This window comes from Lasioglossum baleicum, chromosome 15 (assembly GCF_051020765.1).
Source record: "Lasioglossum baleicum chromosome 15, iyLasBale1, whole genome shotgun sequence".
In the NCBI taxonomy this organism is placed as follows: domain Eukaryota; kingdom Metazoa; phylum Arthropoda; class Insecta; order Hymenoptera; family Halictidae; genus Lasioglossum; species Lasioglossum baleicum.
The window spans coordinates 11,882,511-11,910,509 of NC_134943.1; the positions used below are offsets into that span (position 1 = coordinate 11,882,511).

The following is a 27,999-nucleotide window of genomic DNA, read 5'->3' on the forward strand; positions in this document are numbered from 1 at the left end:
GAGAGCCTGTTGTGGTCGTAATACTCTCTCTTTCTAATTAACGAGTTGGTGGGGAGATATTCGCCCAATGAAAGTGGAGAGTGCGTTGGAAGTGAGAGTTGTGTGTGTGTGTGTGTGTGTGACTGGCCCGCTGCGCCCCCACCAACTATCGGTGTGCGAGTGAGATAGATATACGACCAGTCGCCATAGCAGACTTCAACGCTTCATATAGGCCGCGCAGTCTATCTCTATAAGTCTATGGCAGTCTATGGTCTGTGGCATAACCAATAACCAGGCATAACACACGCTTATGTTTATTTTTCATTTGCACGTTTTTAACAGTATTAAAATGATTTCAACGTTCATCAATGTTCAAACTTTAAGACACGTTACAAACAGATTTCCAATATTTCAGTGCCGTAATAAAAGCACCGAGGCACAAACTTCTATTAATAAAACAACAGACATAACATCTGATACAGATTTGGTAATATTTCATTGTAAACTACAATCAAATAAATGTTAATAAATAAGGAAGCACTTTTATTTATCATTTAGTTGTTAAAATATATTATGAATATGCAATTTCTTTGCAGCCATCGATCTCTGAGAACCCATTTAAGAAGGAGAGAAAGTTATGCGTTCTATGTAAATTGAAGATAGAACCAGATTATAAGAATGTACGTTTGTTGTCCCAGTTTCAAAGCCGTCACACAGGTAGAATTTATGGGAAACATATAACCGGATTATGCGATCATAAGCAAAAGAGGGTGGAACAGGAAATTGAGAAAGCGCAACAAGCTGGCACGTTTACGTCTTTACTATATCGTTTAACTATTAGTTTAAATATTCTGATAATGATTCTTAATGCTTTTTACCTTCCAGGTTTAATGGGATTTATGACGAAAGAGCCAAAATACACGAACGATCCGCCGCTATTTAATCCAAATCAACCGATCAAACCGCATCCTTATTAAATCAACAATATATTATAATAATCTTATTCTTTCATAATACGACATTGTCTGTGAATTTTGTAATATAATTTTCAGTTTAGCAAACTTATTGAGAAGTATGTACATATATCGTAAATAAATTTAGGTAATAATATTAAGTATGTTGAACATTTTTGTTTTCATTAAATGTTTAATGGTGGTTCTTTGACATAGAATGTATCATCGTCGGGAGAAAACTGGACTAATTTAGGATCTATACCGAACGAAGATAAGATATCCATTATGCTCACAGATTGTTCATTTCTTTTCTTTAAATCATCTTGATAGTCACCGAGAACAATTTGGCAAACTTCTGTCCACTTCTTTATACTATTACGTATATCTTCGGCATTGTTCTTCGAACAGGTAACATTCGGTTAAATAACGAATAATGCAAACATAACGTGTAATGTATTAATTAACATCTTTTTCACCTTTTTCTTATATAATAATGTTGTTTTTATGTTACTAATAGATTCTTGCTTCTCTTGTATCCGCTTTTTTAATAATTCTAAATCATTCCGACATAATTCTTTACTTTGCTCGGTATTTCTTTGATCTTTGGTTACTTCTTCGGTTAATCGTAATCTTTTGGTAGGAGGCGTTTGGAAAAGTGATTTTTTCGACGCAGAAACTCTCCTACTTTGGAATCATGAAATAAAAGGTAATTCATGTAATCAAAGATACATTTCATGAATGCATAACTCAATGTTATTACTTTATTTTGCACAAAGATCTGCAGTCTAAAGTTAATTATTACTTACGATTCAGAGCTATTCGATTCTGGAGTATTTGCAATATTTTTAGTACTTTTACTTCTAGGAGTGCTAAATGGAGAACGAAATGGTTTATTTACACTTTTGCTATTTCTGAATGGTTTGCTGCTCATATTTCTGAAAATAATAAAGCATATGTGAAATTAAAATTCAGTATGGTAACTTAATATTTAATGTAAAATAAATATGAAAATCTAAAAAGAAACGTGTTTCAATTTTATGAAACTTGAATATTGTGTGTGTGTGTATCCTTTTCTATAAATTAAATATATTCATAACATGCACACATCAGTTGCAAGTATATTATTATTATTATATGTCATTATTTATATACATGAAAGTTATAAAACTGCGATAATACTTGAGCGATTATTTACATACGCTTAAAAAAACATCAACATTTTTTACTTATATATCAAATTGAACAGTAACTATGTAAATATTTACATAATAATTATTAGCAAAGTTTTTGACATCAAGTTTCCAATCTACTATTTGGAGTACGCATGTGGCAACTCGTTGTTGTACTTACATGTACCCTAACCTCTAAACAGCAGTGACGCCGATTAAGCATAATTGTTACAGTAAACAAAAAGTATTATTAATAACCGTCTAAATATTATACTTTTCACTTATTTATCATATTTATAATATGTTACATTGTGTTTACATCATTATAGTGGTCCTACTAATTTATCAATATTAGAACTTTTTATTCTTAACCTCGGTGAGAAATATTTATTGTATTAAAAGTACCTTTGATTTTTCAGTGGCTATGGATATAAGACCGAATAATACGATCTACATTAATAACTTGAATGAGAAAATAAAAAAGGATGAGCTCAAGAAATCCTTGTACGCAATTTTCTCTCAATTCGGACAAATATTAGATATCGTAGCTTTAAAAACACTGAAAATGCGTGGACAGGCGTTCGTTATTTTTAAGGAAATCGCTAGTGCCACAAATGCATTGAGGTCAATGCAAGGATTCCCGTTTTACGATAAACCAATGGTAGATATTAACTAAATAGCAATTCAGTTTTATAGATAATCATTTAATATATTAGGTTGTCCAAAAAGTTTCTTTTGGAATGTGTTCCTTTAATGTTGTTAAATAAATAAAAACAATGCAAATAATCTTTACGTTAATGTTTTAGTACTTCCTAACATATTTTAATATTAAAGGAACACATTCCGAAAGAAACTTTTGGGACAATCCAATAACTAATATGTGATTACAATTACATCTATTATAACTATTTGAATTTTAGAGGATACAATACGCTAAAACCGACAGTGATATAATTGCAAAAATGAAAGGCACGTACGCCGAACGACCCAAGAAACCAAAACGTATTGTACCTGCAGCCGATGAAGAAGCTAAACGAGCGAAAAAGCGAGCCAAGGAACAGGCTAAACATTCTCAACAAATTGGTTATCACGCTGGTGTACCGCAGCATCCAGGTTTAGTTAACACAGCTGTACCAGAACAACCACCAAATCAAATTCTGTTCCTTACAAACTTACCGGATGAGACTAGCGAAATGATGTTATCCATGTTATTCAACCAGTTCCCTGGTTTCAAAGAAGTACGTCTGGTACCGAACAGGCACGATATAGCATTCGTTGAGTTCGAAAACGAAGTTCAATCGGGAGCTGCAAAAGATGCTCTTCAAGGTTTCAAAATCACACCTTCTCACGCGATGAAAATTTCTTTTGCGAAGAAGTAAACCACACAATGTCATAGTTAATATGGAAATGTTATTAAGGAATGAACAAATGTGTGTGTGTTGTAACTGAAGTATTTAGAAATGTATGCAATGCGTAATTTTAATCATGAATGAAGATTTTAGAAGCATAAATTTCAAACGTACCATATACATTCAAGAACATTACATGTACAAAATTTTATGTAATGTATACATAAAGAAGAACTACACACTGTAAATAGAAATTAAAAGATATATAACATTTTTCAGAAATACATCCATTATGTGGGGCTATTTTTTATTTAATTATAAAATATAATTAAATGTGAAGAGTACAAAAATTTATTATAATAATAATTCATAAACTCGTGCAGATATTTTCAAACATGTTTATTCATTATAGCGTATCGACATTAAATATAGTTAGAATACTTATAAAACCGTATTACATATTTTTTATAAGCTGAAAAACGAATTGTTACAATTGTAATACATATTACATAAAAAGTAGATTATTTCGTACTTTCACAAAAAGAAAGATTTCATTATTCACGACCCTTTGAAATAGTTGCGGGTTAAAAAATATTTAATAACGAATATTGTTAAAATAATGTGTATTTTCCTGAAAACTAAAGATCTTTTGTTATATTGGTCCAGCACCTACGTTACTGGAGCAAAGCGACAATACGAAATTAATTCAATATGTCCGCCATTACAGTGGCATCGAAAGCTTCCAGATAGCTGCGGTTCTATTTTGTTTTGGGGGGAAGAGATCAAACTAAAAAAAATAAATACAATAAAAAAAAGGATTGTATTCGCGGAATACATTTCCGAAAAATATTTTTCTTTTGACAAACGATATTGTAATTGTTTCCAAACTGTTGATGTATCCAAATTGGGAGGTATAAATGGTTAGATAATATACTTCATAATAAATCAATATAATAAATATAACTTGCTCTTTTATTGTTAATAAATACAATTTAATCTTCTTCTTTTGCACGGTACTTTCTACAGTATCTCAAAATCATCTCGGCATTCTCTCTCACTGAACTGGATCTAAAAAAACGTGGTAAAATGAAACCTTCCAGCAATATTTGCATACACTACTAAATATTATATATATATATATATAGTATAGTTGATGCTTCTTCGTCAAATTACTAACCCCCCAGTCCAGAGCTTGGGAATATGAGTGCATTGTAAAATTTTTTTTTCTTAGGATTTTCGACGAAAAAAATTTGTTCTTATATGTCAGGGTGATGAACGAATAATTGTTATTAATATATTTTTAAGAAATACGTGGTTTTTTGTGTAGTATTACGACATTTTGGCGGGAATCAGTTGGCGCGTTGTATGGGGAGCAATGGGGAGTGGGAGTGGGATATAGTATCTCAAAATCATCTGGGCATTCTCTCTCACTGAATCGAAGCTAAAAATGAAACCTTCCAGTAATATTTGCATTGATTTGCATACATTATTATAGTTGATGCTTCTTCGCCAAATTATTAACCTCCACCGAGCTTGGGAACATCGAATAATGCATTATAAAAATTTTTTTCTTAGGATTTACGATAGAAAAAAATTTGTTCGTATATGTCGGGGAGATGAACGATATTAAGAATAATTTATATTTTTTAAAAATATACGTGATTTTCCGTGTAGTATCACGACATTTTGGCGGGAATCAGTTGGCGCGTTGTATGGAGAGTGGGAGTGGGAGTGTTTCTGGGGGCAGTAGGCAAATCGGAGTACAGTGCATCGTCTCTGTTGAATCTTGGATCAGTCGCGTTTCACTCATTCGCGCAGTGTATTGTATACGAGTCGTTACTTACGGATTGCTGAGGGAGTGCAGCTCCGAACGCAAAACGCGCGGGACAATATTAAAAGAGATATTAGCAGGAAATAGATCTAGCTGATCGTATCCAGACATTAATAGAGGATATTTTGATAGATCGGAAAAGGCGTAAGGCCGGTTTTCTCACGTCACGACACGCACGCCGGCTCAACGGTGGCCTTTGTCTCCATATACACGGGAAATTTGAGGTGAGCGTCTGCCAATGTCTTTCTCTTCTGTAAATACTTTTCTTTATTGCTCGAACCTTGTCATCGATTCGAATGGAACGTCGAATATATTTTAGGTGATATTTTTTGGAATTTTTGGGAAAAATTTACGGTTCAAACAGACCATTACTTACAGAGATATTTATTCGTTTGCTTACTAGATGCCAAATGGGTCGCTGATGGACGCTAACCACAGCTCTGGCGTTGCCATGATTTGTCGATTATGGCGTCCTTAGCAGCTAACTGATGCTTTCAAATTTGACTTTAACATCGTCACTCTCTCGTATTATTATTGTCTCTTACAGAAATATTATCAAAAATACTTATCAGTTTCTATAATTACACGCCTTTATTTTATGATTATTTTGGTGGATATAGGGATAATAAGGAGTAGGTTAATATTTTTGAAAATGGCGGGCGCGGAAATTTCAGAAAACATTCTTATTTTTACTCCGAATAAATTAAAAACAATGTTCTCACGAGTTTCATTATCTCGTACCGAGTAGTTCTGTTATTTTTCTTTACGAGAAAATATTAATTCCGACTAATTACGATTCAATTGTGGTTCGATTGACAATTAGATAGCCGGTTATCAATGTTTAACGATGTTAAATACAAATAAGTAAATACTTTGGCCGCCGTAATCTGTTGCATTTTATTCGACTAGATATATTTTCAATTCTGTTCCACGAATTTCCAACGAGTTCTATATATTTAGGTATTTTTTTATCTCGCTGTTGTCGAATTATTTATTGAGAAATTGAGTTGAATGGTTTTATACCAGACAGTTGGAAGATCGATAACCACACGATATTATATTTTCTGTTTTTATTTGTACACATCAATTGTCTGTGTCTTAAAAATGTATAATCATATTTTTTATTTTGTTCGCTCTTTTTTGGTTCTTTTTTAATTAATAATTTCGAAGATATCGCGCATACTCATCGTTAATATTGCATTCTAAAAAAAAAGTTTCTTTTTTGTACAGTGATAAAAGGCAGTAAACATGTCAGATGAAAATTCATCTGTGGTTGAAGAACAAAAGAAGAAAAGAGGCAGACCATCGAAAACAGATAAAAATGCTGCTAAAGAGCCGAAGAAGAGGGGGAGGCCTGCGTTAGACAAAAATAATGCGACGCGTGCAGCAAAATCTGATAACGAGGATGACGCATCCCCTACTCCTGTTAAAAAGGCTAGAGGACGACCAAAAGGATCCCACAAAAAGAAGGTACGTCTTAATCGATCTTTTTTCTATTACCATTTTTCGTATCGATTCAATTTTCTATATCGTAAAATATTCTTGAACCTCCAGCAAGGAACTCCCAAAGTCCCTTCGGGAAGAGGTCGTGGTAGGCCGAAGAAGAAAGAAGAGAAACCAGAAAGTACTGGAGAAGAGGAAGACGAACAAGAAGAGGAGGAAGAGGAAGAAGAAGAAAACTGAATATAAAACAATTTCAATGTATCAGTCTTATTCTTTGAATGTTTTTGGGAAGCTGATAAATTTAAAGTTTTTATGTATGCTTTTTACATCATAATCTGCGGAACGGAATAGTATGAAAAATAGTTTAATTTATGAGGATTTTATTCTTGGAAAGTGAGAAAAGTGCACATAAAACTTGCGTTAAGAATGTGTATCGAACTTCGGTTTTTAAAAAGCATTCGTGTTCGTCTGTCATTAATTTAATTATCTCATATTTTAAGCATCACGATGTAAAAGAAACTTCAACGTTTCTTCGACTTCTGATGAATTGACTTTTAATTAGTGAAAGAATATATTTTTTTATCTTATGTGACAAAATTTATTGTCTTCTCTATTCGTGTATCATAATTTTTAAAACTGACGTTTGTTTAACAGACTTAATACTGTAAGGATTCGGATACAGTCAAGAATTTCGAGTATATCGTACACAAAAAATTGAATTAAACCATTTTAATTAAACTTGAATATGTGAACATTAACATTGTTCTTGAAGCAAGCATATGTGTGAATGTCAAATTTGTATTAAAGTAAATAAACTCGTAGAGTTAGTCTCTTAACTCTCGTATTGTATACATGTATTTTGTTTTTCACTACACACTTTATAAGTTAGATGAGATTTATATAACTCCGATCTTTTTTTGTAACTAGATTACAGCTTCAAAAAGATATCCTAAGTATCTTAAAAAGTATGATTAAAGTTTTACTTGTTTATACTACATAATCTGTCTACTCTATAAACAATAAATAATCCTTCATAATTAAACACTATTTTAATTTCATTCTAACATAACGTTTTCTCATCACTGAATTGGAAAACAATACTTGAAGGAGTACTTATTGCATTTCTATATATACATACATTATCTAATTATTTTACTTTATTTTTTCAGATCTCTCTAGTATTTAAACACAGTTAAAATATCTTGTTCTATCGTAATACGATGTTGAAAGATTGATCACGCTACTCTATTATCGCAGGAAAGGATATGAAAAAAAAAATATACATAAATAATGTTCCAGTATAGATGGAAAAAGTTTTACATTTATATAAAAAAAAACAAAAAACAAACTGTTACAAACAGCATACAATGAGCACTAACAATACAAAGAAAGTATCAGTCATTCTTTTTCTCTTTGTATTTGTCTATTATATGAAATCGTTTCATTAAGTATAAATTCATTTTATGGTTGTCGCATCGCAAGATAAGATAAAAGTTAATATTCCGATATTCAAACATGATCTGGAAAGTCTTGGTGTATATAAAATTTGTGAATTTCAATTTTTCTCTTGAATCCCAATAGATTATATATATATACAACCTTTTTAAACATTAAGTAAATATATAAATCTAATATAAATACTATTAATTTTAAATCTATGTGTCGAATTATAGAGAGTACAAAGATTTTTGAAAGGACTATTTTGAAATTCATTAATGATTTCCAAAGAGTTCGGCATTTTCCTCTGTGTCCATAGACTGGTATCCTTGCTGTAAAATATATCGTTTCTACTGATATCATTCAAAAATGATTTAAAGTCGAGAAGTAATATGTATAACACGTACGCGTCTTTGATGATTATTGTAACACTCTTCTAATAGCTCGGTTTCCCAGTCATCTTCTTCTTCTTCGCCGGGATCAAAATTATACATTGGCATAAGTCTGTGCCTTAAGCGCTCTAATTTTCTCTTTCTCGATATAATTATCACCTTTAAAAGTATGCTATGTTATTAGAAGTATATACCGTACTAAATGTTAGGAAAGTGTAGAACAAAAAATTTGGCTATAACGAAAAAACTGAATCTCTCTTCAAAGAAAAATATATATCGTGGATCAACATAACTTGAATAATGATAATATACAAACTGATCAACAAACACAGACTACGCTACAGAACTGTCAAAATACCTAATGTAGAAACACGGATAAATGTTTATCCAAGTATTAGAATTTGATCGTTACTTTTATTTTATGCTTTTTGTTTCTGTAAATGAAAGTCAGAGAAAGATTATGAGTTAAGTACAAAAGTGATATCGCTACCCATACCACAGCTGATAATACAATAACAAAGACCACTACACCGAGTGGTACGAAAATGTATTCTATTCCTTCCGGTGGGCCGAATTCGTCGTAAGCTTCTGTAGTTGTCGACACGAATATACTGGTGCTTGAAGTTTCAAAAGAAACTATAGTATTATTAGGCAATGACGTTGTAGATTTAGAAGTATTCCATGGTTGTTGATTATTGCCATTCTCCTCGGTAGTATACAAGTACGGTTCGGATGATTCATCAGAAACATTATTCTCCATAGCGGTGGTATAATTTCTGACGCTATCGAGCAGCGTCATGGATGTTACGGTACTTGCGATGCTTGTTAGATTCATGTCGTTCATCGTTAGTAATTAGATAACTATATTTAGTTATACAGAAAACATGATATCAGAGAGAGAGAAAATTAAAACACAAAGTTTGATAATATAATCTATGTTACTTATATGCTATGAAACTTGAATTTTTTAGAAATTATACGTGACTTTTTTTTACCAGTTTACTTGTGGCTTGTTTACCTTGATCTACTAAAATCAGTGAACATAATGTGCGAAAAGCATAACGTCAAATGCTCCGATTAATAATGTATTAATGGATTATCATGTGAAACACTATTTCTCATTCTGCGCTCAGAATATACATATTTAATATATGCGTGTGAATTTATCACATATCTAGAATCGTGAAAGAGAAATCAAACGCGACAGAAAACACGTTTGCTGGATTGGATATACGTGAACGAACAGATAATAACTATTCGCATCTTGATAAATTTCCATGGTACACTATCAATGGGAAAATACGATAAGAATTTCACATCGTCGAAAATGTATCGTGATTTTATTTTTCTGTACGTATTTCTTTCCAAACACCTTTCCTCGATTTTCGTTTACCCAGTGAGAACGATTCTATCGCGGTTGCTGTTATAGCGAACTACCAAATACATTTGATAAATGCATTTATGTTCTCGTCTCTTGATCTACATGTATATGAATAGGTATCAACGAAATGAACTATTCCATTGCATATTACGTGTAATAAATCATAGTTCGTTTCGAGAAATCACGTTCATGTTTTTCACAAATGAAATGCAGACAATAATTCTCTATCGTCCAGATTAACATTTCATTTCTTTAAATATCGCATTGCGCTTCTCTCTATGGACGTACTCAACGCGAAACGCAGGTAACAACTATCGAACTGTCCCTCAACCGAAACAGACTATATATTTATCGATGTCTTATCGAGATATTTTTTTCCTTGTATCGATTTTAACATCTTTCGTCGCTATCGCGATATTAGAGGAGGCGAAACGATTAAAATCATTCAATTCAATTTGTTTTAACATCTGTATATCATGCATTTGTCACATGCTACTGGTCAATTGTCAACGTCATTATATATATACATACACACACACACACACACACACACAGTTAGGAGCATGTAACTGATCACGCACACTTTAAATCAGAATAACTTTTTTATGAATGGACCAAACGATTTCAATTTCTCTGTAAGGCTAAAAGAATTAGTTTAGTAAATGACGTCTAATAAAATATGTTGAAAAAATGCATTTGGTCGGAATTGTGAAAAGCAATAGTAAAAATTGATTTTTACAACTTTTTTAGCTGGGTCAATAACGAAAATTTCATGAATTATATGTTCTGAAAATTTCATTGAAATTGGTTAATTGCATTGGTTTATGAATTCTAAACGATCAAAAGTGGTAAAAATTTCAATTTGTCATGATATTCGGCCTATATAACTGCTATTTTTACGATATTTTTCACCGTTTAGAATTCGTATTAACCATAATTTCAATGAAATTTTCAGAACATTTATATAATTTATACGAGTTTACAAAACACATCTTTGAAATTTTCGTTATTGGCCCAGCTAAAAAGGTTGTAAAAATCAATTTTTACTATTGTTTTTCACAATTCCGACCAAATGCATTTTTTCAACATATATTTATTAGACGTCATTTACCGCTGTTCGAAATAGTATACATATACCCAGACAACCAACTGCTCCGTTCTGCAGCTGTACTGCGCCGCAGCTATGTCGCGTTTTGGATCCCTGCTGCCGCGCCACTGCACGGAGAACGGGGCTCGATTTTGCCTCGCCGTAAGAGGGCAACACGGTCGCGCCAGGTCGCATTAATGTAGGACGTGCTATGTGGTAGATGTCGCTAAAGTAAATGACTATTATACAAATGTGTAGCAGCAGCAGTCTTTCTTTTTACTGACAAAATTAATATTTTTATTTAAATTACATACTACATACTATCAGGTCGTTCGGAAAGTAATTTCGTTTATCGTGTAGGGATGGCAATGCTTCCGTTTGTCATTACTAGACTGCGAATCTTTCTGCAAAGTAGAAATTGACTACATCGATTGCAAGAAATAGAAATCAAATTGAATGTTATTTCTTCAGCAAAGGAGAAAACGAAATGACTTTCCGAACGAGCTAATACATTAACATATTACAATAGGAGAGCTGCATAAAGTCTAAATAAAATCAATCTCATCATTTTCATACAAAGAAACATTTACCAGTTACTTTTAAGGTTCGGTAGGTGTAGAGGGTTGAAACGTCTTCGTGCAAAAAAAATGTGTCGTAGAAGGGAAAAGAAACTTAATTTATAATTTTCGGCTCGAGCGCGTTTCCAGCTACCCGAGTGCATCGGGCTGCCCGGGAGTGTCTCGATCTCGTCGGGCGGGTTCGGAAAGAATCGGACAAGTTCGGGCGAGCGAGTTTTCGCGCTACTCGAGATTCAATTCTGCGTTCGCACGAACTTGTCCGCTTCTGTCTGACGTCTGAACGCGCTCGACGAAGGCGAGCCACTCTCGGGCCACCGGGCCACCCGATGGTGTGTCACGGATAGACTGCGGATCTTTCTGCAAAATAAAAATTTACTATATCGATTGCAAGAAATAGAAATCAAATTGAATTGAATTGTTTCTTCAGCAAAGGAGAAAACGAAATGACTTTCCGAACGAGCTAATACATTAACATATTACAAGGAGAGCTGCATAAAGTCTAAATAAAATCAATCTCATCACTTTCATACAAAGAAACATTTACCAGTTACTTTTAAGGTTCGGTAGGTGTAGAGTGTTGAAATTTATAATTTTCGGCTCGAGCGCGTTTCAAGCTACCCGAGTGCATCGGGCTGCCAAGGGGTTTCGAGCTGCCCGGGAGTGTCTCGATCTCGTCGGGCGGGTTCGGAAAGAATCGGACAAGTTCGGGCGAGCGAGTTTTCGCGCTACTCGAGATTCAATTCTGCGTTCGCACGAACTTGTCCGCTTCTGTCTGACGTCTGAACGCGCTCGACGAAGTCGAGCCACTCTCGGGCCACCGGGCCACCTGATAGTGTGTCACGGATAGACTGCGGATCTTTATGCAAAATAAAAAATGTCAGCGTCGATTACAGGAAATAGAAACTAAATTGAATGTCATCTCTTCCCTTAATGATTTTAATAGAGGAGAAATCATATATTGACATCTTCAATTTAAAAAATTTTCCAACAACTATCAATTTCATCTACTCAAGTTTGCTATAAATGCATAAAGATCCGCAGTCTATTCGTGACATATCAAGCGGCCCGAGAGTGGCTCGACTTCGTCGAGTGATTTGAAAATTACAGTCAAAACGTGTTGGTCGAGGAAGTGTCGACTTCCAGCTCAATAGTAATGACCTGTCATAAATCTCCCTGTAGAGAACAGCCCCGGGAACGGCACTGAAAGAAATCGAGTCTACCGGGTTGGGTCTGCCTGGGTCTGCCTAGCCCGACCCCAGCCGCGCGCCCGTGGTCTGCCTAGCCCGACCCCAGCCGCGCGCCCGTAGTCTCAATGTGTTGACTTCGATGGCGCACGCTGCGCAGTATGTGTGACCGCTGTAATAAGTATTTCAATACAGCCGAAAATGCGTGTGAAACGAGTCCTGCCTCCTCCACTCTGATCCAATCGTCCGCGCATTCGCACCTAGACACGTCACCGTAATCCTGCCTGGGAACCTTCTTCTCAGGCTTACACCAAGTACAATGTCACCAGTTCGAATCCATGCGTGTTGGCGTCTTGCCGCCATCCCCTACAATTGCGTAGTATGTAGTGGGCGGTAACGGTATCGTATCCTAACCCACTGCTGTTCCGCTATCGCTCGTACTTACGAGGCAGTGTATTGGATCACTTGTTGGACATAGACAAATCTAAAATGTTTTTTCACTACGTGAATGAAATATGTAATTTCAGGACCGACGCTGTCGATCCTTACGTCAGAAAATGTCTGTTCCAGGGTTGTTACCTTTCACTTAAAAAGGCATCGTTGGTCAAGACTGGTTGCTAATATTATTCTCGAGGTGTAAATGGGGTCATTTAGTCGTATACAGCGTCCGTTGCCAGCTCCTTGTGACGCCAATTTTTATATCTGCATTTCTTTTGAAGGGCTCATTGTACAGTGGAAACTCCAAGGAATATAAACATATTTTGTTCAAAATTTAAATCACTGACGCACAGTGGTCTGGATTGGAAAATCGTGTGCCATTTTGTTATAACTTTTGAACCAGTAGAGATACTGCAATGAAATTTTCACTAAAAATATTTAAAAAATAGTCATTTTTAACTATAGGTAATTAAATATTTTTTGCATTTGTTAAACAATAATTTTTTATAAATTTTCATTGATATTTTTGATTTAAAAAAAAATTTTTGGAATATAATCGTACATACTATTTTTTACTTTCTAAATATGTATTTTTTATATTTATGTTTCACACATGTGTAACGTTTTATGGAATACGTAAAATATAAATTTGAGAAGTCTTGTTGCAATCAACATACACAAAAAAAATTACCGTAAAGGTAAAAACGCATTACAAGCGTGTCAAAGATATTTTTTATAATAATTTATAATGATTAAAAAACGAAACGAGCCTACTACCTTATATCTTTATTTTACTAGAGGTGAGCGAAATATCAGAACGAAACAGAATTGAAAAACTTCTATTATATTTTAATACTAAAGAATTACCTCGGATGCAATATTTAACACTAAAATCTTACATTTTTCGCTATGTGAAGTCATCTGATAATAATTTGTACCAACAATATACCTCGCAAACATTCTATTACCAACTTTAATGGCTTTAAACAATAATAATTTGAGCGGGCGGAGAGGGGCGGAATTAATTTTTTCATGATTATTTAGAAGGAAGGTGTACTAAAAATATTCCAATTAATTAGAAAGCTAAACTCGGCTAAACTTTAAAGATATACCATCTTAAATGGAAAGGACTTCACAAATTTTTCTTACGGCATTGAGCATTATTATATAAATAGAGTATTTACGTTAATAAATAATAGAAAGATATGATTTTTATCACAAAAGTCTGCTCTTCAATATAAAAAAAAGCGAGAGATAATATTAAATAGGAACGTCAGGGCACCGCATCACAGAGAAGCAATTTTTCTCGTGAAAAATCCTCCTCTTAAAATGTCCTATTTTCAATGTTTATTGCAACTATTATATTTATTAAATTGTACTATTTTCTTCATTTCCGAGGTCTGTGAACATTTGGGAAGCAATGTTTATAGATATCGATACGAGAAAGTTCGTTTTTGGGCAGAAAGGCACACGATTTTCCAATCCAGACCACTGTGTGACGGCTCATCGAAAAAGACGTAAAAAACGAATTAGTTTAAATTTTTCGACTCCATACAGTTGATGGTCGAGGTTAAAAAAATAATTTTGCAATAGCCCAATCCTTTCCTAATAAAACCACCAAAAAAAAAGTGTAGCTCAATCGGATTTCAACGAAAATATGATTTCATGATGTTTCGTTGACAAAAAATTCGATTTTTTGGAAAATCCTGAGGTGGTAGACAAATTCTGAGACCAGATTTGAAATAAGCGTGGAAGAATCTACGGGAAATGATGTACAGCATGTTGCAAAAAAGTTTTATTGAAATTGTGCAGGTTTAACGAATTTTGTCAAGGTTAAAAAACGTTCGTACCATCATTTCCCTACTTTCCGCATATTCTGCAAAGTTAGAGCTTTAATTTAAAAAAAAATTCATCGTTCTATCTCTTTTCTATCGAAAGTTATTCGACTTTAACACAGAAACTTGCGGCGACCCGTGCAGCGACCCTTGCAGCGACCCTTGCAGCGACCCAATAGCTGCACGGGTCGCTGCAAGGGTCGCCGCCTGGATCGCGACGGAATGGCCAAAAAAGGTGTGTCACAGCTCTGACCGACCAGTCCTGAACCGCTAGAGTACTCATCAGTAAGGCGGGCCCTGCCCGAGACGCTGCGATATCGGAAGGTGGTTTAAGACTGTATATATAGAGATCGGTGATGGATCAGGTAGCAGCGAGAAAGGTCTTTCTTTGACTATCTGTCCATCTTGTGGCAAATGTAGGAAATTAGCTGCCACAAAAGAGAGCGAGTTATTATTGTCCGCTTCTGTCCGAACGCGCCCGACGAGGTCGACCACGTTCGGGCCACCCGCCCGATGTGTTACGGATAGACAGCGGGTCTTTATGCAAAATAAAAAACGTCAGCGTTGATTACAAGAAATAGAAACTCAAAAGAATGTCATCCCTTTCCTTAATGATTTTAATAAAGGAGAAATCATATATTGACATTTTCAATTTTAAAAATTTTCCAACAACTATCAATTTCATCTGCTCAATTTTGCTATAAATGCATACAGATCCCAAGTCTATCCGTTACACATCGGGCGGCTCGAGAGCGGCTCGACATCGGCGAGTGATTTGAGGAGTTGGTGACAGATGAGTTGGGCATTTAATCGGTCATCCGATTGACGATTGATAATCGTTAGTCGCGATTAACGACTAAAGTAGAAATTTAATCGTTATCCGCAATTAACGATTAATAAGTATTTAATCTTATCCGCAAATATAACGATCAATCGGTATTTATTCGTTAACCACAATTAACGACTAAACGAGGATATTAATTGTTAATCGCGATTAACGATTGAAGTAGAAATTTAGTCGTCAATCGTCGATTGAATTTTTGCCCAACACTGGTTAGTGATTTTATTTTTATTCTATTTTCTCGAAAATGAATAAATCCATGAATACTTTCGGCCAACTCGAGGCTACAATGAACACGACCGACGCCCGAGGGTCGAGCCCTGAGGCCTGAGCCCAGAACACAATAGTAGTGCAATAAACACGGCCCGACAATCCCCCGGCCAGCCAGGTAGCTCGGCATGAAACCGCTAAGGAGCGAATGCTGAACTTAATTATTTTCCGTGCTGCCCTCACGAAAGTCACACGAGCCAATTCGTGGCGTTCTGCCGATTAAGAAAAGCCTAAACTCGACGGAATTAGGACCGTTTCTAGTGGTTTTATTCATAACGGAGTGTACACTTTCCACCTTTAAATATAAGAAATTTAAAAATATGTGCTAGGTGTCTCTTTTTATTATGTCGAGCACCCTGTATATGAGCACCAAAAACTAATTTTCATCGTTTTGTTAGTGTTTGACACGCGATTGTAAATACGTTCAAAGCATTGTGCTACCGTCTCGTCCCGTGTTATTGTCTTTACCGTTCGCGTTCAATTTGAACGATTTCTAACGAGCTCCCCAGTATGAGAGTATGGTGGGGATGCCCGCGTATTACGCGAGGACCCCGATCCGCAACAGTCGAGATTGATGACTGAGAGAGATCTCTGTTCCTCCGAAACGAGAACCGTGAGTCGTTCCTCCGAAACGACATCTCAATTGTCAGTTATTTGTACCGCGTGTTTAAAATTATTATTAAAAGTGATCTTGAAGTCGCAGAAACCCGGCTTCCCTGTTTAAACCAGTGGTTTTAATTCACCCACTTACACTTTCTCCACTACCGGACTGATCCAACCCTTCATACCTGATTTTAAACGAAGTGCTCGTGTCGGGGTAAACAGTTAGTTTGGCCGTTATAATTTAAGGAAAAACTTGTGACACCTCATATTACACGTCCGTAAAACCAACAATTTTCAAGACTTCAAGGAATTGTTTGAGATACGTTTTCTCATATTTCACTAAAGATTGCAACATAACCAAATTTGAACAAAATCCGAAACAGTAGTTCTATTTCGCATGGAAATATGGATACTCGAAAACAATTAAAAATTAAAACAATTATAAGAAACTGCGATTTAGATCAATCGTGAGCAGAAAAATTCAAAGATTCTTTTCTTTACATCTTTCAATGCCTACTATGTATATCTGATTTATGTGTTGACCGTTTTCGATGACATTTCGGGTAATCGGATAGTGTTTTTTCATTTTCTTAGTTTTAAAAATCTTAAGCTTAATAAATATGGATTCGAAAAAATCGTTTGTCCCGCTGTTTCCAAAACCGTTGTTTAAACATGTTTAAACAATCATACTGTATTAATATTGGATATCACTGTATTTGAAAAAGTCTACAGAATCTTTTATATGGCGGGGGTAGCGAGCGCACGGTAACCCCAAGGAATCTGGTTAGACCGATTTGGTCTTTAATGTCTTTATGGTTATTACGGCTATTAACTCCTAAGGGTACGGCTGGTGGCACATTGCAGTTCGGCCATGGCACAACAAAAGCCCAAACTTCGTTTTTCAGGAGCTTTTGCTCGAAAAAGTATATTAACGGTTTCGGTGTTATTTCAGCCACTTGGCATAGTACCGTTACCGGTATTGTTCGGTATGTATATATATTTTACCGAGATTAAGTCCCTGATTTCACACAGTGAATTAAAGTTTCAAAGCGAAATGTTCAGCTCTGTACGAAGCATTAACGACATTAGATTCGAGACTAAAAGACTTGAATTTTTGGAGATGTTATGACATTTCGACGAACATTGCGCCGGACGGCGCACACGGTTTTCGCCGACATTTCACCGACTCCAGATTTGACCGGCAACAAATTTGATCGAATTGATTCAATCGATTGATGAAGTTAATCGCCATACGGTCTATCCATCTGTCACCAACTCCTCAAATCACTCGCCGATGTCGAGCCGCTCTCGAGCCGCCCGATGTGTAACGGATAGACTTGGGATCTGTATGCATTTATAGCAAAATTGAGCAGATGAAATTGATAGTTGTTGGAAAATTTTTAAAATTGAAAATGTCAATATATGATTTCTCCTTTATTAAAATCATTAAGGAAAGGGATGACATTCTTTTGAGTTTCTATTTCTTGTAATCAACGCTGACGTTTTTTATTTTGCATAAAGACCCGCTGTCTATCCGTAACACATCGGGCGGGTGGCCCGAACGTGGTCGACCTCGTCGGGCGCGTTCGGACAGAAGCGGACAATAATAACTCGCTCTCTTTTGTGGCAGCTAATTTCCTACATTTGCCACAAGATGGACAGATAGTCAAAGAAAGACCTTTCTCGCTGCTACCTGATCCATCACCGATCTCTATATATACAGTCTTAAACCACCTTCCGATATCGCAGCGTCTCGGGCAGGGCCCGCCTTACTGATGAGTACTCTAGCGGTTCAGGACTGGTCGGTCAGAGCTGTGACACACCTTTTTTGGCCATTCCGTCGCGATCCAGGCGGCGACCCTTGCAGCGACCCGTGCAGCTATTGGGTCGCTGCAAGGGTCGCTGCAAGGGTCGCTGCACGGGTCGCCGCAAGTTTCTGTGTTAAAGTCGAATAACTTTCGATAGAAAAGAGATAGAACGATGAATTTTTTTTTAAATTAAAGCTCTAACTTTGCAGAATATGCGGAAAGTAGGGAAATGATGGTACGAACGTTTTTTAACCTTGACAAAATTCGTTAAACCTGCACAATTTCAATAAAACTTTTTTGCAACATGCTGTACATCATTTCCCGTAGATTCTTCCACGCTTATTTCAAATCTGGTCTCAGAATTTGTCTACCACCTCAGGATTTTCCAAAAAATCGAATTTTTTGTCAACGAAACATCATGAAATCATATTTTCGTTGAAATCCGATTGAGCTACACTTTTTTTTTGGTGGTTTTATTAGGAAAGGATTGGGCTATTGCAAAATTATTTTTTTAACCTCGACCATCAACTGTATGGAGTCGAAAAATTTAAACTAATTCGTTTTTTACGTCTTTTTCGATGAGCCGTCACACAGTGGTCTGGATTGGAAAATCGTGTGCCTTTCTGCCCAAAAACGAACTTTCTCGTATCGATATCTATAAACATTGCTTCCCAAATGTTCACAGACCTCGGAAATGAAGAAAATAGTACAATTTAATAAATATAATAGTTGCAATAAACATTGAAAATAGGACATTTTAAGAGGAGGATTTTTCACGAGAAAAATTGCTTCTCTGTGATGCGGTGCCCTGACGTTCCTATTTAATATTATCTCTCGCTTTTTTTTATATTGAAGAGCAGACTTTTGTGATAAAAATCATATCTTTCTATTATTTATTAACGTAAATACTCTATTTATATAATAATGCTCAATGCCGTAAGAAAAATTTGTGAAGTCCTTTCCATTTAAGATGGTATATCTTTAAAGTTTAGCCGAGTTTAGCTTTCTAATTAATTGGAATATTTTTAGTACACCTTCCTTCTAAATAATCATGAAAAAATTAATTCCGCCCCTCTCCGCCCGCTCAAATTATTATTGTTTAAAGCCATTAAAGTTGGTAATAGAATGTTTGCGAGGTATATTGTTGGTACAAATTATTATCAGATGACTTCACATAGCGAAAAATGTAAGATTTTAGTGTTAAATATTGCATCCGAGGTAATTCTTTAGTATTAAAATATAATAGAAGTTTTTCAATTCTGTTTCGTTCTGATATTTCGCTCACCTCTAGTAAAATAAAGATATAAGGTAGTAGGCTCGTTTCGTTTTTTAATCATTATAAATTATTATAAAAAATATCTTTGACACGCTTGTAATGCGTTTTTACCTTTACGGTAATTTTTTTTGTGTATGTTGATTGCAACAAGACTTCTCAAATTTATATTTTACGTATTCCATAAAACGTTACACATGTGTGAAACATAAATATAAAAAATACATATTTAGAAAGTAAAAAATAGTATGTACGATTATATTCCAAAAATTTTTTTTTAAATCAAAAATATCAATGAAAATTTATAAAAAATTATTGTTTAACAAATGCAAAAAATATTTAATTACCTATAGTTAAAAATGACTATTTTTTAAATATTTTTAGTGAAAATTTCATTGCAGTATCTCTACTGGTTCAAAAGTTATAACAAAATGGCACACGATTTTCCAATCCAGACCACTGTGCGTCAGTGATTTAAATTTTGAACAAAATATGTTTATATTCCTTGGAGTTTCCACTGTACAATGAGCCCTTCAAAAGAAATGCAGATATAAAAATTGGCGTCACAAGGAGCTGGCAACGGACGCTGTATACGACTAAATGACCCCATTTACACCTCGAGAATAATATTAGCAACCAGTCTTGACCAACGATGCCTTTTTAAGTGAAAGGTAACAACCCTGGAACAGACATTTTCTGACGTAAGGATCGACAGCGTCGGTCCTGAAATTACATATTTCATTCACGTAGTGAAAAAACATTTTAGATTTGTCTATGTCCAACAAGTGATCCAATACACTGCCTCGTAAGTACGAGCGATAGCGGAACAGCAGTGGGTTAGGATACGATACCGTTACCGCCCACTACATACTACGCAATTGTAGGGGATGGCGGCAAGACGCCAACACGCATGGATTCGAACTGGTGACATTGTACTTGGTGTAAGCCTGAGAAGAAGGTTCCCAGGCAGGATTACGGTGACGTGTCTAGGTGCGAATGCGCGGACGATTGGATCAGAGTGGAGGAGGCAGGACTCGTTTCACACGCATTTTCGGCTGTATTGAAATACTTATTACAGCGGTCACACATACTGCGCAGCGTGCGCCATCGAAGTCAACACATTGAGACTACGGGCGCGCGGCTGGGGTCGGGCTAGGCAGACCACGGGCGCGCGGCTGGGGTCGGGCTAGGCAGACCCAGGCAGACCCAACCCGGTAGACTCGATTTCTTTCAGTGCCGTTCCCGGGGCTGTTCTCTACAGGGAGATTTATGACAGGTCATTACTATTGAGCTGGAAGTCGACACTTCCTCGACCAACACGTTTTGACTGTAATTTTCAAATCACTCGACGAAGTCGAGCCACTCTCGGGCCGCTTGATATGTCACGAATAGACTGCGGATCTTTATGCATTTATAGCAAACTTGAGTAGATGAAATTGATAGTTGTTGGAAAATTTTTTAAATTGAAGATGTCAATATATGATTTCTCCTCTATTAAAATCATTAAGGGAAGAGATGACATTCAATTTAGTTTCTATTTCCTGTAATCGACGCTGACATTTTTTATTTTGCATAAAGATCCGCAGTCTATCCGTGACACACTATCAGGTGGCCCGGTGGCCCGAGAGTGGCTCGACTTCGTCGAGCGCGTTCAGACGTCAGACAGAAGCGGACAAGTTCGTGCGAACGCAGAATTGAATCTCGAGTAGCGCGAAAACTCGCTCGCCCGAACTTGTCCGATTCTTTCCGAACCCGCCCGACGAGATCGAGACACTCCCGGGCAGCTCGAAACCCCTTGGCAGCCCGATGCACTCGGGTAGCTTGAAACGCGCTCGAGCCGAAAATTATAAATTTCAACACTCTACACCTACCGAACCTTAAAAGTAACTGGTAAATGTTTCTTTGTATGAAAGTGATGAGATTGATTTTATTTAGACTTTATGCAGCTCTCCTTGTAATATGTTAATGTATTAGCTCGTTCGGAAAGTCATTTCGTTTTCTCCTTTGCTGAAGAAACAATTCAATTCAATTTGATTTCTATTTCTTGCAATCGATATAGTAAATTTTTATTTTGCAGAAAGATCCGCAGTCTATCCGTGACACACCATCGGGTGGCCCGGTGGCCCGAGAGTGGCTCGCCTTCGTCGAGCGCGTTCAGACGTCAGACAGAAGCGGACAAGTTCGTGCGAACGCAGAATTGAATCTCGAGTAGCGCGAAAACTCGCTCGCCCGAACTTGTCCGATTCTTTCCGAACCCGCCCGACGAGATCGAGACACTCCCGGGCAGCCCGATGTACTCGGGTAGCTGGAAACGCGCTCGAGCCGAAAATTATAAATTAAGTTTCTTTTCCCTTCTACGACACATTTTTTTTGCACGAAGACGTTTCAACCCTCTACACCCTCGAACCTTAAAAGTAACTGGTAAATGTTTCTTTGTATGAAAATGATGAGATTGATTTTATTTAGACTTTATGCAGCTCTCCTATTGTAATATGTTAATGTATTAGCTCGTTCGGAAAGTCATTTCGTTTTCTCCTTTGCTGAAGAAATAATTCAATTCAATTTAGTATCTATTTCCTGTAATCGACGCTGACATTTTTTATTTTGCAGAAAGATCCGCAGTCTAGTAATGACAAACGGAAGCATTGCCATCCCTACACGATAAACAAAATTACTTTCCGAACGACCTGATAGTATGTAGTATGTAATTTAAATAAAAATATTAATTTTTGTCAGTAAAAAGAAAGACTGCTGCTGCTGCTGCTACACATTTGTACAATAGACATTTACTTTACCGACATCTTAATGTGGAAGATCCACATCAGCGCGACCAGCTCTGTATCACCTTACCGGGGCGAGAGACCCCCTGCTCCCTAGTACAAGGCCTGTACGTGCCTGTATGGCGCTGCGTACGGCATTCGAAACATTGGCGCGACTGTGTTGCCCTCTTACGGTGAGGCAAAATCCCCCACCGTTTTCCGTGCAGCCTCGCGGCAGCAGGGATCCAAAACGCGACATTGCTGCCCGGTGCAGCCCTGGTTGTCTGGGTATATATATGCTTTTTAAAATTTCGATTCTATGTAAAATAAAAATGTATAACACAAAATTACACTTATATGAATTATTTCGTATTTTCAAATTCTCAAAGATAATCGTTTCAATTTTGTTGTACAGTTCAAATAATAATATATTGAGGTAACTGATTTTTGTGGAGACAGCTTTTAATAAAGATGTACACATATATAAACTGATGTACAAATTATTTTGTATAAAAGATTTTCTCTTCTATAAAATGTAGACAACCACCAGAATTATTTTTTAAAATTAAATTAGGGATAATGAAAAAATAATTACAGCCTTAATGATGACAAATAAAATGAGTCAATAAAATACAAATTTCAATACTTAATACAAGACTTTAATTTAAAGGTAAAAAGTAAATTGTACATCACTGAAATAAACTTGGACATCATCATTTCATCGTTTTTTAATAATAAAGTCAAATGTTTTGCTTATATTATATTATATTATATAACTGGATAATAATTCTCTGGATATCAAGATTATTAATACTTTGTTAAATTGTTGTAAGAAGGTACCGAGGAAACCCTAATTTAATTTCTAAATATTCCGATTGTCGTTGATTACACTAGACAATGATGTTCCTAGCATATTGGAGTAGTCCACAAAATGATACTACAATATTTGTTTAGAAAAATATATTTTTGGGAAATTACATAAAGTAGGATCATTGTGTTTTTACATATGAAATGCATAATTTCCTTCTTTATTAATTTACCAATGCTCAGAATTATTTATGTAAAAAATTCAACAATATCTCTCTAGAAGTACTAGACCCTACACAATAACAGAAATATTCAACATTCTTTTTATATTAAAAATGAAAATCAATAGAATCGCAATGAAAATTCGATTGATAAATACATATCGATAGGATAGAATCAAAACGAAAATATTTAACAGAAACAGAAAGATTACTTTACTAATACTGAAGCATAAAAAATATGCACAATCACCGTTCAAAATAGAAAGTTGCAGTGTAAAATTAACCTTACTTAAGATTTAACTATGTACAGACTGGAAAGAGCCAGTGCTACTGCATTTTCTTCTTTCTCACAGACGTGATACAAAAAGAATCCAAAATTTTTTTATAGTTCCCATAATCATTACAATAAATAGTTTTCATTGCTTAACAATGTTTGTGTTCAAGATATATTACAATTTTTATAGTGCTTACGCTATAAAATCATTTGTAGTTTATAATTATTTCCTAAATCTTAATATAATTAAGCTTTGTTTGTTGCCATATATCTCTGTACTTTGTGTGTCACATTCATAATTTCATTTAACTTGTTTTTAACAAGAGAACTGCATGAAACACAAACATTAGTTGTCATCCGATGACAGAATTTCATTATTTTAGCATCGTACACACCTTTCCGAAAATTACTAAATAAATGCTTTAAACTTTAAACGAATCAAGAAATATAGTTGTGCCACTCATTAATTTGTACAGCGAAAGTTTTTGGTAAATGCGATGCATTTGAGATATAGCGTGCTCATTATTAAAAACTTAAGTTTCCTTTCGAATTTTTCTTAATTACAATAAAATTATTTTTATAAAATTGTTTCCAGCAGTTCTTTGCATAGTACAGATCTACTGACATACAAAGATTTAGGAATTCTTTAAATCTCTGTAAAGGTACATTAAATGAAATCCAACAACACGTTCAGTATGTCCATTGCACAATTAAAAAGCTATCACCTGCGATGGATTTGTACAGTCCCCTATTGTCATTCTATACATAGCCATCTCAGTTATTCCATGATAGTGAACGAAAGCAGCTGCAATGACCAGTACATGGAAAATTTGGTGACTCTGAAACTATAAGACGAAACACTTTAACATTGAGATATCAAACAACGAAAGGATTACATTCTTTTATCAATTTAATGTAATTTCAAAGATTACATATAACTCAATTTCATTTTTAAAGAAAGCATATTTACCCAAATATCGAATTTTCCAGGGAAAAATCGTTCAGGTACCCTTAACGCATAAAACAATGCTCCTAAGATATATAGACATCCCATTAATATTAACCAACCGAGAGATGCTTGACTAATTGCTTTAAACCAGCCTTCTGCAATAGCATAATGAACTGCTGGTATTACCTACGAAAAAAAATTATCATTTGACAATACGGTAATGCATAGCGCAACAATAAAGGAAAAGGAAATTACTAGACTGTGGATCTTTATGCAAAATAAAAATTTCTTACCTGAATTGCAACAAACCGGAGTGAAATAAAAATTTATTTTCTTCCTTATTATTTTCAGTAGGTTGAAAATAATATAATAGTATATTTACATTTTTCAAATATTTTTGCTATTTTAAATTACACCTACTCATTTTTGTCATAAATGCATGAAATCTGCAGTCTAATAATTACAAACAAGTACCATAGATATGACTTACCCCGCTAAGACCAAATCCCATAAAAACTCCTGCTCTCAATGGTCTATAACTTGGTTCACCGAATCGTTCCCAAAGCGAGACAACTATACTCGTTACGCCAAGTAGCACAACCACGGACAAGTAAATCAACTTCGGTTGATAATCACAATAAAACCCATAGTAAAGCCATGGTACAAAACTACCCATAATTAACATGGCTATTCCACAATAATCTAATTTCGAAAACAACTTTCCAACGCATTCACTGTGGCAGTGTACCGTGTGAAAAGCAAACGACATTCCCAAGCACATTATAGCACCGGCGAAGAAGGTACCGAATACCAATTTCTCTTCCAGTTGTATTTCTATAGGAGGTTGCGTTACAAAAAATATTGCTATGCCAATGAATGCCACACATCCTAAACAAAATACACATCAATTCATTACAAATCAATATAATCAATTTGTAGATAAATATATTCTTTGCGAATCAAACCCTGGGATCTTTTAAAAAATTTCTGCAAGTACGCAGAATATTTTGTTGGTGGTCGCGAGGGAGATCCCAGAGTACCATTGCAGAATTAAAACGAACATTACCAAGTAAATGAGTCCAAATATTTCCAGTTTCCGTATGAATACGAAATATACTTTTAAAACAGGCATAAAATGATGGTAAAGGTGGCCTGTGACCAGCATGTAAGAAATCATTGTCTTGTAGCCATCTTGGAAGATTCCTGAAGTGACATTGTTTCCATGATGCTTCCCACACCTACAATTAATAGTCAATTATTTCTATTATATAAACTAGTTTCAGAAAATGGTTTTGTCTTCATTAAATAATCCAAATTAAATCTCATTGGTAAATGCCCAATTTTTAAACGTGTACAAGAACCTGAAAGCGTTGAGTACCTGTTGGTAAGGACAGGTCGGGAAGGCCACATAATATTTGCAACATTAGTATATTAGATGTTTATAAATACATAAATGTAGTGTGTACCTTGCGAACAAATTCCTCTGCCTGTTCGGCAGCATTATGTGCCAATGCGCCAAGATCTATTTCGTCGCTCAATACCCCAGCTTTGAGAACCTCTGTCATCTGTAACATGTTAATAAGTTTCTTTGCTAATATTTTTTCAATATAGAAATTCAAATAATAATCATAATCTTGCAATTTTATACCTCACAATCCAAAAGATGATCATCCTCTGGAGTCGATGGCAATGGACAACCAACTCCATCTTCCTCTTCTGCCAAACAGCTCGCATCGTCGTCGTCCAACAATTCTTTAACTTCGTGTAAGCCCGGAACTTCGCTATTCAATGATACACGATCGCTCCATGGAATTCTATGACGAATTCCCGAGTCCATTGCGCTAATGTCATTGTTTCCTTTATCTTCGACAATGGCATCCTCGTATTGCGACATATTCTAGACTTGCGATTGCTTCAAGTTTCTATAAAATATTATTGGACAAATTAATTATAGGAGGCAACATAACGTATATATCCATTTTGTATAATAACATATAAAATAATTAGTATTATTAACAATTACACAGTTTAGAAACAATTTAATTCCTCTTTAACAATAATTGAACACACACTGGGAAACACTAACTTGAAATTGTAAGAAGCTTAGATTATGGAATTACATAATGATTTAAATAGTATGCAAGATTTCTAAGAAACAAAATTATGAGGCTACCGAACGTGGAATAATCAACTATTTATGTAGATATATGCGGAATGATTTTAATGAAATATTAGCAGGTTAAAAAGGTCACGACCTCTTATATAATGAATTGCGATAATTATGTCCATACGTCAACAATTGCGAAAAATGTATGTTGATTGCAGTTTTCGATTGATTCGAGAGAAATTCTGCACGATCTTTCTCAATAAAATAATAAACTGTGGTTAATGCGTCGTATACACATGATGGTTTGACGGATGGGATTCATAATAAAAACTGCACACAATACGATAACTGTTCCGTAAAGTACAAAGTCCGATTGACCGAGCCAATAGAAGACATACTTAACATACCCGTCGCACGACAAATCATCAAACTTTCGCATCTACGTCGAACAATATCGAAATTTCAATAGTAACTGGTATATAATAGTAATTGGTAAACATAAACGGTTCAAAACATCCTTTCAATTGGTACAAATTATTTTATGCAACTGCTAATTTTCAGTTATTCATTGCTACGACAAGAGTCGAGAATAGCCGAGTACTAGATACCACGTGTTAACATTTATACATATATGTATATAAATACTATATACCTATCTTAGTATATATAGAATATCATTTGTTATCAGTACTTGCCGCTTTACGGAGAAACTGTAATATACACATTCTTCAAAAATATACGTATATACATATATATATTTAAAGTATTAATTCAATATATTAATATATATAATTATTCGATATATACTTTATATTTACCTAAATACGTACGTTCAAGTGTTTATGAAGAATCGAAATATTTTGAATCTTTCTTCTAAAAAGTAAAATCAATAAGTTTTTGATTTTCTAAACTCGTTTCACAGACTCGAATGACTAACTAAATAGAACTAACGACTTGTCAAGTAACTTTTATCTAATATATACAATATGTATTCTAATTTTTAGCTGTATCAGCACATATTACTAAATATA

The 27,999-nt window shown here is 35.1% G+C and overlaps 6 protein-coding genes across 20 annotated transcripts; 3 read left to right on the plus strand and 3 right to left on the minus strand.

Annotated features, from left to right (window-relative positions):
• Positions 1-289: 289 nt before the first annotated feature.
• Positions 290-1,290, plus strand: Mrps18c (mitochondrial ribosomal protein S18C). 2 transcript variants are annotated; one of them, XR_013010593.1, is made up of 4 exons: positions 290-466; positions 576-783; positions 865-1,051; positions 1,149-1,290. XR_013010593.1 is itself a non-coding variant. In XM_076439885.1 (3 exons), the coding sequence occupies exons 1-3, from the start codon at positions 290-292 to the stop codon at positions 954-956; spliced, it is 477 nt and encodes a 158-aa protein (XP_076296000.1). In that variant the 3' UTR covers positions 957-1,093. The 2 variants fall into 2 exon arrangements, 1 of the variants encoding a protein (XP_076296000.1); XM_076439885.1 differs by lacking the exon at positions 1,149-1,290 and having other exon boundaries at positions 865-1,093.
• On the minus strand, positions 779-2,481 carry LOC143216621 (swi5-dependent recombination DNA repair protein 1 homolog). Of its 3 annotated transcripts, none has more exons than XM_076439877.1 (4): positions 2,198-2,481; positions 1,739-1,867; positions 1,409-1,613; positions 779-1,330 (listed from the first exon to the last, which is right to left on the minus strand). In XM_076439877.1, exons 1-4 carry the CDS (start codon positions 2,224-2,226, stop codon positions 1,118-1,120), a joined length of 576 nt encoding a protein of 191 aa, XP_076295992.1. In that variant the 5' UTR covers positions 2,227-2,481; the 3' UTR covers positions 779-1,117. The 3 variants fall into 3 exon arrangements, with proteins under 3 accessions (XP_076295992.1, XP_076295991.1, XP_076295993.1); XM_076439876.1 differs by having other exon boundaries at positions 1,409-1,616; positions 2,198-2,479; XM_076439878.1 differs by having other exon boundaries at positions 1,409-1,616; positions 2,132-2,257.
• On the plus strand, positions 1,198-3,734 carry Snf (U1 small nuclear ribonucleoprotein A snf). Of its 3 annotated transcripts, none has more exons than XM_076439871.1 (3): positions 1,198-1,340; positions 2,521-2,762; positions 3,022-3,734. In XM_076439871.1, the coding sequence occupies exons 2-3, from the start codon at positions 2,526-2,528 to the stop codon at positions 3,478-3,480; spliced, it is 696 nt and encodes a 231-aa protein (XP_076295986.1). In that variant the 5' UTR covers positions 1,198-1,340; positions 2,521-2,525; the 3' UTR covers positions 3,481-3,734. The 3 variants fall into 3 exon arrangements, with proteins under 3 accessions (XP_076295986.1, XP_076295983.1, XP_076295984.1); XM_076439868.1 differs by lacking the exon at positions 1,198-1,340 and adding an exon at positions 2,192-2,345; XM_076439869.1 differs by lacking the exon at positions 1,198-1,340 and adding an exon at positions 2,224-2,334.
• A 1,489-nt stretch (positions 3,735-5,223) lies between these two features.
• D1 (D1 chromosomal protein) lies at positions 5,224-7,577 on the plus strand. The gene is made up of 3 exons (XM_076439889.1): positions 5,224-5,505; positions 6,512-6,751; positions 6,836-7,577. Exons 2-3 carry the CDS (start codon positions 6,530-6,532, stop codon positions 6,962-6,964), a joined length of 351 nt encoding a protein of 116 aa, XP_076296004.1. The 5' UTR covers positions 5,224-5,505; positions 6,512-6,529; the 3' UTR covers positions 6,965-7,577.
• On the minus strand, positions 7,549-10,473 carry LOC143216623 (uncharacterized). Of its 3 annotated transcripts, XM_076439880.1 has the most exons (4): positions 9,572-10,473; positions 9,044-9,414; positions 8,569-8,712; positions 7,549-8,493 (listed from the first exon to the last, which is right to left on the minus strand). In XM_076439880.1, the coding sequence occupies exons 2-4, from the start codon at positions 9,395-9,397 to the stop codon at positions 8,437-8,439; spliced, it is 555 nt and encodes a 184-aa protein (XP_076295995.1). In that variant the 5' UTR covers positions 9,398-9,414; positions 9,572-10,473; the 3' UTR covers positions 7,549-8,436. The 3 variants fall into 3 exon arrangements, with proteins under 3 accessions (XP_076295995.1, XP_076295994.1, XP_076295996.1); XM_076439879.1 differs by having other exon boundaries at positions 9,044-10,473; XM_076439881.1 differs by having other exon boundaries at positions 9,050-10,472.
• A 13,082-nt stretch (positions 10,474-23,555) lies between these two features.
• Adipor (adiponectin receptor) lies at positions 23,556-27,997 on the minus strand. 8 transcript variants are annotated; one of them, XM_076439851.1, is made up of 7 exons: positions 27,799-27,997; positions 26,510-26,783; positions 26,328-26,426; positions 25,928-26,099; positions 25,352-25,749; positions 24,883-25,047; positions 23,556-24,757 (listed from the first exon to the last, which is right to left on the minus strand). In XM_076439851.1, exons 2-7 carry the CDS (start codon positions 26,753-26,755, stop codon positions 24,623-24,625), a joined length of 1,215 nt encoding a protein of 404 aa, XP_076295966.1. In that variant the 5' UTR covers positions 26,756-26,783; positions 27,799-27,997; the 3' UTR covers positions 23,556-24,622. The 8 variants fall into 8 exon arrangements, with proteins under 8 accessions (XP_076295966.1, XP_076295964.1, XP_076295961.1 ...); XM_076439849.1 differs by having other exon boundaries at positions 27,787-27,997; XM_076439846.1 differs by lacking the exon at positions 27,799-27,997 and adding an exon at positions 27,376-27,589.
• Between the last annotated feature and the right edge of the window lie 2 nt (positions 27,998-27,999).

Bases quoted from the DNA above. Each gene is read 5' to 3' on its own strand.
- Mrps18c (XM_076439885.1), top strand. From the start codon at position 290: ATGTTTATTTTTCATTTGCACGTTTTTAACAGTATTAAAATGATTTCA. The intron at 467-575 runs GTAATATTTCAT...ATTTCTTTGCAG, and splicing joins TAACATCTGATACAGATTTG to CCATCGATCTCTGAGAACCC. The intron at 784-864 runs GCACGTTTACGT...TTTACCTTCCAG, and splicing joins TGAGAAAGCGCAACAAGCTG to GTTTAATGGGATTTATGACG.
- LOC143216621 (XM_076439876.1), bottom strand. From the start codon at position 2,226: ATGTCAAAAACTTTGCTAATAATTATTAT. The intron at 1,868-2,197 runs GTAAATATTTAC...TATTATTTTCAG, and splicing joins ACTTTGCTAATAATTATTAT to AAATATGAGCAGCAAACCAT. The intron at 1,331-1,408 runs GTGAAAAAGATG...ACCTGTTCGAAG, and splicing joins CATTATTATATAAGAAAAAG to AACAATGCCGAAGATATACG.
- Snf (XM_076439868.1), top strand. The intron at 2,763-3,021 runs GTAGATATTAAC...TTTGAATTTTAG, and splicing joins CGTTTTACGATAAACCAATG to AGGATACAATACGCTAAAAC.
- D1 (XM_076439889.1), top strand. From the start codon at position 6,530: ATGTCAGATGAAAATTCATCTGTGGTTGAAGAACAAAAGAAGAAAAGA. The intron at 6,752-6,835 runs GTACGTCTTAAT...TTGAACCTCCAG, and splicing joins AAGGATCCCACAAAAAGAAG to CAAGGAACTCCCAAAGTCCC.
- LOC143216623 (XM_076439880.1), bottom strand. From the start codon at position 9,397: ATGAACGACATGAATCTAACAAGCATCGCAAGTACCGTAACATCCATG. The intron at 8,713-9,043 runs GTAGCGATATCA...ATACTTTTAAAG, and splicing joins TATTATCAGCTGTGGTATGG to GTGATAATTATATCGAGAAA. The intron at 8,494-8,568 runs GTACGTGTTATA...TATATTTTACAG, and splicing joins ACAATAATCATCAAAGACGC to CAAGGATACCAGTCTATGGA.
- Adipor (XM_076439851.1), bottom strand. From the start codon at position 26,755: ATGTCGCAATACGAGGATGCCATTGTCGAAGATAAAGGAAACAATGAC. The intron at 26,100-26,327 runs GTACACACTACA...TATTAATTGTAG, and splicing joins CAGAGGAATTTGTTCGCAAG to GTGTGGGAAGCATCATGGAA. The intron at 25,048-25,351 runs GTAAGTCATATC...TTTTTTTCGTAG, and splicing joins TGGGATTTGGTCTTAGCGGG to GTAATACCAGCAGTTCATTA.